We start from the raw sequence: 10,106 nt of genomic DNA, 5'->3' as shown, positions 1-10,106 counted from the left end.
TTGATTTACTGTTCATTTACAAAGGACCAAAAAAAGCTGTTTTCGGTAAAGGGGACTTGTTATGTGCCGTATTACAAGACGTAAAATAAGGCCCGATCCCCAGTCTATTTTGTACCCTTTCCCCTTCAAATTTTCATTGCTAAGAAATAGGACACCACTACAAAACCTGCATACGTCATAATTTGTCATCATATTCTCTTGCTTCAATTGAGATCGACAATAGCGACTGCTATAAAGATTCCAGTTGTGTTAATTTTTGGTATTCATCTTCAAGAAATTGCTGAAGGCATATGGTATGTTATCATGAAGATATAAAGTGGCAAGCTCAAAACTGTACTGTGCATTAAGCATGGCCATATTTATCCATGTAAACACACGAAAACAACATCATACCAGAGACTGTAAAATTTCCCCAGCCACTACTTTACTGACAGGGTATTCAAGTGTCATTGAGTGGTTGAGTGGTTATTATTAGGGATTTTAGATAGTTTTTTATTTTAGCATTTTTTTAAAGCATGACATTAAAACATGAATGCGGTTATGAATGTATTAAAACATTTGATTGTTTGTTGTAAAAATTCATAATAATGACAAAAAATACTAATTCGTGCATCTCATGACTTCTGTGTGCAGCCATGCTGCTGTTGCGGCTGGTGTATTCTGGGAAATAATCTTACCCCTTGGTTTTAAGTGTGGTCCTGAAAAATCTCAGTTTCAAGGGCCATCTAGTCATTCTCCTTAGCCTTCAAGCAAAAGAGAATTGGGACACCCAATTCATATGATTGCGTAAAACAAGGGGTAAGGGGAAGCGCTAAGGGGTAGAATTGAGATTGGGCCTAAGTTTCTAATGTCCCTAGGGTGTGTATGTGAAGTTTCAGCTCCAAAACTCCACAAAAACTCTTCGAAACTGCCCCTTTAAGGCTTTGGCATTTTGTGACTGTCACTTTAAATTCAAATGAAATTGTGCTTCCATGCCCTCTTTTAAAAAGTGGACAGGGCTACAAATGCTTATGTATTAACATAGCATAGATATATACATTAGATGTCGCCTACCCTGTTGTTGTCTATTGAAAGGAATGTGTCAATAGAGCCGCCATTTTGAAACAGGGTAGTGCTCCTTTGAAATGAATGCAGGACCAAGGTACAGTGTAGGACTGTGGCCTCCAAAGCCAGAGATATACACATATACACATATATCTATGATCGGGAGTTTTCCTGGATGTTAGTATGCAATTTTTTTTTAATTGCGAAAATTATAATTTTACATCACTTTTCTACATTGATGGATCAGTGACCGCACTGGCACTCCTGACAAAAAGCTTGTGTTATTGTGTACAGAAATGTACTATCCACCCTCCCTGTTAAATTTGATCTATTCCGTGTCCTGAAACACAGCTCCTCTCCTGCTTTCACTTCTCATACTGACGGAGGGAGCGATTCGTTTGTGAATGAATCTCTGTTATGAAAGACTCACTAGCAGACAATAATACAAGTTTCTGGCAGCGCAGCATCTCGTTGTCATATTTCTTTTGCATTGTTTGCTGATTTTATTCAACAAAACTAGCATAAGCCGAGTGTTTAGTTCGAGTTGGAGCTACTTTGACTTATAGTGAATACAGTAAGTGACTGTATTATCATCAATAACGTTACCTGATTAGCACAAAAGTTCAGAACATACAAAAACAGAAAAAACTTAATCTTACCTATGAAATGTTCTGCCTTTGTGCTTTGTTTTCTTTGTTTGCTCTTTACTACACCCGTAGACTGCGCTATAGTCCAGCATCTTCACGTAATAACACTGTCTTGACAAGTGCGGTTGAATGACATTTGTCCTGGGAGCACCGTACCAATGTGGCGGCGCTATTGACGCATGCTCAGGGTCCCTATGCGATATCTAGTGTATATTTCTATGTTAACATAGCAGCAGATTCAAAACGCCAGCTAATCCAATTCAAGAGCAAGGTGAGAGGGTATTTTTTGCCTGACTCTCCTGATGTATTTTACTTCCTTTTCTAAATGCTACCTCCTGTGACCTGTCTTCTCCTGAAAATTGTGATGTTTGTGTATGGTCAGGGGAGTTCAATTTCACTATACGAAAGTGTGTGTGACAAATAAAGGCCTGATTTGATTTGACGGATCATTCTATCATTGTTTGTGGAGTTGTTCTCTTACAGCAGTTCTGGGACTGGATTAGACTGCAGCTCAACGCCATCTTTAAATGCACATTTCGATTGGGAGCAAGGGACTTGCTTACTGGGTCTCAATGATGATATACCTAATAGTTTCTGAAACAGAGACCTTCTGCATATTTTGGTTTACTTTGCTCGGAAATTTACTCTTGTAAAGTTGATTATTGAAGAACCCCCCAGTTTAAATAATTGGCTGCTTGCAGTCTACAACATAATCTTACTTGAAGCTTTCTCCACAGCTTTGATGAACAAACCTTTTTCTATTTTACCGGACCTGGAACCCTTTCTTTATTATATTGGAACCTCTAAGTCAAATTACATGTATGATGGATATTATCTTATTACTCAATGTAAATTTCTGACATGTTTTTGCAATAAAATTTTTTAACAAAAGTATATTCTAAAAAAATATACTTGGTAGTGCTTTTTAAAAATATTATTTCTGACATACTGCATGTACAGGATTGGACAACCTCTCCTTAAGCTTTTCTTCCTAATTAAATTAGATAAAGATAAAGGGCCCTATCATACACCCGGCGCAATGTGGCGCAAAGCGCGACGCAATACTTGTTTGCTAGTTTCTGCTTGGCGCAAGAGTGGTTTTGAGGCGTTGCGCCACGCTCTTTAAATAGCAAATGCATTAGTGTTCATATGTGCGCCCATAGGCGTTCTGGTCTAAAAAGTAAGGCGTTCTGAGGTGCATTGCTGGCGCGTTGCTGTTTTGAGAAACTATAATAGATTTTTCATTAGACCAAAACAAACCTGGTCTGAACTCCAGCGCAGAGTTGCACCTCGCTTACACACTGCTTAATAGACACAAGATGTAGAGCAATACTCTAATATTAAGGATATATATAAAATATAATAAGAATATATATAGGATAAAAAAATAAAGGATTAAAATATTACAAAACATATTATTTTCTAGCCTAGATGAATATGAAAAACCACTGCTTTTATGCCTTCTTCATCTCGGGAGGCTTTTTCAGTTAATTCATAACAAATTGCTTTTGTATAATGTTATTATTAGTAGCAGTATTATTTATTATATCCATATTTATATTTGTTTTAATAAAAACAAGCTTAAATTTGCCCACCTGTCAGGTTTTAGACCATATGGGGCACAGCAAGTGTTTTAGGATATAAATCAGGTTTTTGAGCACACTTCGTAATTATTGTTCATTTATTTGTTTGCTGGAAATTAGAACTGAATTTAGAAATAGTTTTGAAACAAATATTTGCACTTAAATGAAAATAATTATTTACAGGCTAATTGATATTTGTGCGTAAAGGTTTTTCATACTTTACGTCATGTAAATAGCAAATGCGTTTATGGCACGACGCAACTGGCTCTTAAAGGGAATGGGAGATGATACTCTGATTGGTTTATTCTCAAAACACACCTATAACTCATTAAGAAAATAAACTCAAGCCTTTTAGACCATGCGCCACGGAGCAGAGCGGATTTTTCCATCCTTATATTAGTAAAACTGCATTCTGAAACGCCTTGAAAGTGTTTGCACCCTGCGTTTTGCGCTTTGCGCATGGACCGTCAAAATAGAGCCCTCAGTTTTTCCACTTCCACTTACTTTACATCATATAAATAGCAAATGCGCTTATGGCGATGCAAGGCTCTTAAAGGGAATGGAAGATGAGACTCTGATTGGTTTATTCTCAAAACACAGCTATAACTCATTAAGAAAATAAACTCAACACTTTTAGACCATGCGTCATGGCGCAAAGTGGATTTTCCCGTCCTTAAATGAGCAAATATGGATTCTGACATGCCCTGAATGCGTTTGCACACTGCACTTTCCGTTTTGCACATGGACCGTCAAAATAGAGCCCTAAAAGTCTCTGAGTGTTTAAAACAGGGCCATCTTGTGGTTTGTTACATTTACAGCAGCAAGGATATGCCATACTTTAAGTTAGTTTAAGGTTTTTTTTTTTTAACCCACCTGATCACTAAATTATGAAAAAGTTCAACAATTTGCAATTCACGACAATTACATTTTTTTATAGATATGGATAAAACTAATTACAATTTGACGTATTTACTACAAAGAAATTATACAAGAGTTAAAAAGGCAAAAGGGAAACAAATTAATCTTAATGCTGATGGAAATTGGTATTGTACCGAGGCAGAGGGAAAACAGCGACACAGTTGGATAAGTTTACAGACAAGTCCCCGGAGGGTGCTTTATTTACAAAGTGAAAGGTGTGCAAACGGTGCTCTTCTTCGAGGTGAGGTGCTCTGGTGCTCCGGGAAGTAGGTGAAGGACAGTGAGTAGTCGGGTGAGGGATTGTCACGAGCTGGAGTCTGCTGTGGCGAGACAAGCATTAGCGCAGGGAGTCATTAGTGGAATGAAGCTCATCTTCCTCTGGCGTGGGCTTGTCTTATATGCCTCTCCTTCTGATGAGTTCCAGCTGTGAGCGATCCGGTGTTAATGATGATCCAGCTGGGGTGGATCTGCGACCAACGCGACGTGGCATTCGTGTGCTCGCTACAGTATAGATAAATTAAAAAAAACATCGGTAAATACGTTTGCAGCAACAGGTTTTTTTAATGCTGAATTGCTGTTTTAAGGAGTATTATGCTGAATTTAATGAGTTTATTTCTAATTATAACAGTAATGTTTTAAGAGGTTAATGAAATGCAAATGTAGCAAAGCAAAAGGGTAAGAAAATATTCCAGTGAAGTTTGTTATTTCTGGTTACCCATATTATACATATTTTAATTGGTCAAAGAAATATTTATGGTGAGTAAAACCCAAAAGAGGTCTTCACTTTTACAAGAAAACCTGTAGATTTCAATGTAATATTTATGAGGCTGTATTAATGCAGAGTGCTTTACCAAAAGTGACTGAAATATTATATTTTAGAGGACTAAAGAGGATCTTTTTCAATATAATATATTGAATGAATTTTTGTCTGTTTTCAGGAAGAAGCACTCCACTGAGACATTCATTTATGCTTAATATCTTAAAAATGAGATTTTAAATATTGGATTCAAATAATTTCATATGGAGTTCTATTAGGGAAATTATTTTTCTCATTATACATTTTCTAAAAATAATGATTTATGAATGACTTGTTCTGATGAACTGCTATTTATGACTCCTGTCAATAGATTTGTAAAATGGCATTTTTTGATTTATAAAATCTTCAGTCGATACTTTTAAGTGTTTTTACTGTTCATGTAAAATGCATTTTCATGGGTGACTGTAGGTTTTGATAAATTATTAAGAGAAAATAAAACAGAGTAGCTTTGAGTTTATTGATGAAAAAAATGGGGATTTATTTCACACATTTATATAGTTTGCACCAATATGACATTGACCACAGTATATTATACAATATTTTAATTTTAACTTACACATTTCTTGCAAAGCAGCTAAAAGCAAAGAAATATGTGTCTTGGATGTCTCATAGATGTTGAATAAATTCCAGTTATTCTCCCCCTGGTCGCACACAGAAGTAAACAGATCTACATGGCAGAGAGAAAAAAGCTCTTTAATCCCATGATCAATGATAGTGGATAATCATTAATATATGGAAAAACAGAAACAACTGGAACTTAGATTTACTAAGTTTTAAAATTGTGAGATTTAAAATCTTATTTCTTTCACTGTGCCAAAATATAGTCATCAAGAATTTATTTTAGTTTTTTGATTCTTCTTTCCTTTCAAAATATGAGACTAACATTTTTTTTACAATGGCTGGTGTACAATGTCATTATTATTTTGATATAGCCAGCCAACATTTTCAGCTAAATTGCTTTTGGACTAAATAATTTTTTTATGTACATTTAGTATTTTAGCATCATTTACAAAATCAATTAAATACATTCAGATTAATTTTAAGATCTGGTTCAATTATTGTATTTTTATTTTATGTTTACTTAGTTTTTGAATTTGCCTAAATTGTGTCAAAATCTGTCCAGCCCTGGATTAGAGTTGTTTCTTCTTGTGGCTAGAGTGGCGTTTTTGTCATTAAGACTACTTTCTTTTCAAAATAGAATAGATATTTAAACCAGGATCATTAAATATTTGGATAATTTCAAAGCCTCTTGCCAGTGATCATTTTAAGCAATGATGATTTATACAATCCTTGGTGAGTCTTTGTGCACTCTCAGAATTAAAGGTACGCGAGCTGTCACTGGGGTGGTACCTCTTTAAAAGGTACATATTTGTAGAAGGGTCCATATTTGTTCCTTGAAAGTATCTATTTGTACCCAAAAATTTTAAGAGGAACACTTTTGTACTTTTTAGGTACTAATGTGTACCATTGAGGCATTAATATGGACCTTTCAAAAAGCTACCAACTCAATGACAGCTCGCATAGCTTTATTTCTGAGAGTGTGTAACCAAGCCAACATTTTCAGCAAAAAGGTATTTGGGTTAAATATATTTTCATAATTTTAATGTCACATAATTCACAGCATCAATCGAGCACACTGACAAGATACTTGTAGCAGATTTTAGTACAGGAAAAATGGTATTTGGTTCACTTATTTTGTTTTTACTTACTCAGTTTTTGAATTTGCCTGTGTTGTGTCAAAATCTGTCCAGTCCTGAAAATAGTATAGGATTGAAGTTGTTTCATCTTGTTGCTGGAGTGGCATTTCTGTCATTGTAATTATCTCTGCTTTCCTTTCAAAAGAGAATAGAGATTCAAACTGCAACATCATGTGTAATTTCAAATTGTGGTGTTTGTAATTGTTTTTTGCTCAAAGGTTTTACTTAGTCTACCAAAAGCATACTAAAAGCATTTTATTAATAATAATAAAGTGTTTGGCATATAACTTTACTTTGCCATAATTTAAAGTAGTATAGCAATTTATAGACACATAGAAATTTACTTTGACACTGCTTGGTTGGTTTTTGGCATCTCATGAAGTGGTTTAGATCTGTGTGTGTCCAAGCTGTCCCCAATTCTGCCCTCTGTCATCTGCTTCATATTTTGAACATCCACCAACCTCATCAGTCTCTGAACCCATTTCTCAGCCGGGTTAGTGCAGATCTCCCTTTGAGCCTTTGTGATGAAACTGCATTTTAAAAACAAAAGATTGTTCATGATTGCACAAAAAAGACAGAATTTTTTTAATTCAGAGAAACTGTCAAAAAAACTTACATAACAGCATTAATGTTGCACTGAAGATGTGTAGCATGATAACCCCCAACCTCCTTTACTGGAATTCTTGCATTAAAAAAAGAATAGCAGCACTTAACGGGACCCTGGGACCCTGAAGTTAGAAATACAGATGTAAAATACACTGTAATTAACATTCCATTTAATGACTAGAAAAAAAAATAATGAATTAGATACATAAAAATATGCACATCCACCATTAACTAAGCAGAAAGTGGCAAGCACCAGACAGGCGATGAAGTTGCAGGACGGCTTCATATTTTGTATTCTGCTCAGTCGTCAATCAGATATTGAATAAGAAGTCATTGTATTGGTGGCTGATCTTCTTTTAAATAACCACCTCACTGACACTATATAAATATTTATGTTCTCTCCAGCAAAAAAAAAAAAAAAACCTAAAACCATAATGTGGTCTGCAGAGGTAGTATTTCCTGTGTAACCCACACCACTTCAGTGAATCAAGCTTAGACTGTTGATGTGTCCATAGTGTCTTTATATTTTTGAACACCATTTTATGACTTATTATTATGCATATTTTCAGGTTACATGTTTTCAAGAAGATGAAATCCACATAAAATGCTAGAAAAGTCTTTTTTCTGAAACTCAAGTTAGAAAATGAGCTGGGCTTGGTGCAGGAAACAATGAGCTCTCTTGGTCAAATTGCGAGTGGCTGGTATGAAAGTACAAAAGTGGTTAAGCTCTTTTGTGCGTAACCAATCCTTTGAACATGCTCTCTCTATATTTATATATCACTTTAAATACATTATTATATAGCACACTCATTAAAATGTTGCAAGACCTATTTATTTATTAGTTCACAGCACTGTCCATCTATGAGTTTACATCAATGGGCACACAGCTTTCCAAAATGTTTAAGTATAAAACTATGAGCCAATCATACAAGTTAGCATTTAATTTCAAGTTTTAAAATTACAAGTCTATTTAAATAAGCCTGTTCTTTTGAGGGCGGTCAAAACCAGACAGAAAATCGCCTTTCAAATGATGATTTTATTGATTTAAAAAATTTGATAGCATTATAAATCGACCACAAGGAACAGTACAAAACATAAATAAGCAGTTCCTGCAGCCTGTAATGAGTAGAATATTTTGTGGAGATGAGAATATGCACTAAGGAAATCCGTGGTTTCTGTGACGAGCATAAATGCAAGGTCAACAACAGTAAAAAAAAAAATCAAATATAACAAGCCGAAACCCAAATAGCTTGTTAAGGCTTAAATTATTGTGGGCTAGAATTATTAATCTGATGTTTCACACTGTAAATTACTAAACTAAAGGTTAATGTCCTGTTTATTATAATAGCTATTCCTTTAATATATATAGCGCTTTTCTGGGTACTCAAAGCAATTTACAGATGTTGGGGGAAATCTCCTCACGCACCACCATATTTGTATATTTCCTATTTACTTGCTATCGATGGATGAATGCAGCATATGGATTGCTACGTTATGATTATCAGCTGCAGTGACAATGAGTCCCACTAGAGGTCACTCTATGTATCCCGCACAAGTGACTTTCACCCGGACTACATATTACTTATTCACACTGGCTATGGCAAGCCATTTTGACTTGTATTCATTCTCAAAATATGTATTCTTGATATCCACAACTTATTTCTTGATATCAACAATCAGCATTCTTGATATCAAAAAGGTAATTGTTGATATCATAAATGTAATTGTTGACATCAAAATTTTAACTGTTGGAGACAAGAATTAAAAATTTTAATGTCAACAGTTTACTTTTCAACTAGTAAATATGTTCATTATTGATATCAATAATTGGTTTGTCACTAGTGACCATGTTAATTTCTAACATCATAAATGTAATTATTACTACTAAAATATATTATATATTACTTTGAGTACTTTTAGAAATTACTTCCCTAATTGCTGATATCAGAAATACATTTTTAGATATCAGAAATAACAAATGTAACATGTTGAAATATAATTGCAGACATCCATAATTAACATTTTTGTCACGGACACAATAAAGACAAGGATGGTTCTCTCTTTTAGTTAATTTTATCAAAACGGATATTTCAGCAGAGGAAGCAGGTAAGTAATATTCGTAGAATGTGAGCAGTCTTGTAAGCAGATCATAAGGGAAACAAAGGATCTTTGATGATTGTGCCGATCTGGATGCTGGCGATGGAATTCGTCAAGGAGAGTAGGATCTAGTATGTCATCTAGGGGTGTCCAAGACCTCTTCCCGGGACCCCTCACATGCTCTATGGACCTGGCGCGAGCCCTGGGCTCAGCTATCTCCCAGCTCAGGGTTCTCTCCCGGGACAGCATGCCAAACTTGCTAACAGTTGTCTAAGCAATATCTAAGTGTGAACTCTTGAAATAACATTTAACAAATTTCTTCTGCATTTCGGCTAGAATAAAAGCAGTTTTAACTTTTTAAACAAATTTTAATGTCACTATTATCAGCCCGCTGAAGCAATATATATATATTTACAATTATCTACAGAAAGCATCGTTATACAATGAGTTGCCTAATTACCTTTCCCTAATTAACCTAGTTAAGCATTTAAATTGCACTTTAAGCTGAATACTAGTATCTTAAAAAATATCTTGTAAAATATTATATACTGCAGGCCTATAGCCAGCCTGTTGAAAGGAGTGGTTCTTTTTTCTGCAGTCATTCCCTCAATTTCTATTTTTTATCATTTTAGTGACATTACATTTTAAGCACTAATCTTTGTTGCATAGCTTGTCGGATGGTGATCATAACCCCACT

General features: G+C 34.9%; 1 protein-coding gene across 6 annotated transcripts in view; it reads right to left on the bottom strand.

Annotated features, from left to right (window-relative positions):
- Nucleotides 1-4,358: 4,358 nt before the first annotated feature.
- Nucleotides 4,359-10,106, bottom strand: part of ccl38a.3 (chemokine (C-C motif) ligand 38, duplicate 3) — a 35,364-nt gene continuing 29,616 nt past the window's right edge. Inside the window, exons 1-6 of one of the 6 annotated variants that reach the window (XR_002456240.3) lie at nt 7,538-9,185; nt 7,323-7,434; nt 7,051-7,236; nt 6,719-6,841; nt 5,566-5,676; nt 4,359-4,693 (exon numbers count right to left, since the gene is read on the bottom strand). Coding sequence is in view for 4 of the 6 variants with exons in the window: in XM_068215370.2 (XP_068071471.2) it covers nt 4,561-4,693; nt 6,719-6,841; nt 7,051-7,236; nt 7,323-7,434; nt 7,538-7,598 (615 nt within the window). In the remaining 2 variants the exon portion in view is untranslated. Of the gene's footprint in view, nt 4,694-5,460; nt 5,677-6,718; nt 6,842-7,050; nt 7,237-7,322; nt 7,435-7,537; nt 9,186-10,106 lie in introns of those variants that run through there. The other 5 variants (XR_012395346.1, XM_068215370.2, XM_017352714.4 and 2 more) reach the window with 5 other exon arrangements.

Source organism: Danio rerio, chromosome 20, assembly GCF_049306965.1.
Source record: "Danio rerio strain Tuebingen ecotype United States chromosome 20, GRCz12tu, whole genome shotgun sequence".
Classification (NCBI taxonomy): domain Eukaryota; kingdom Metazoa; phylum Chordata; class Actinopteri; order Cypriniformes; family Danionidae; genus Danio; species Danio rerio.
The sequence above is the reverse complement of the archived record's forward strand: the minus strand, read 5'-3'. Positions and strand labels throughout refer to the sequence as shown.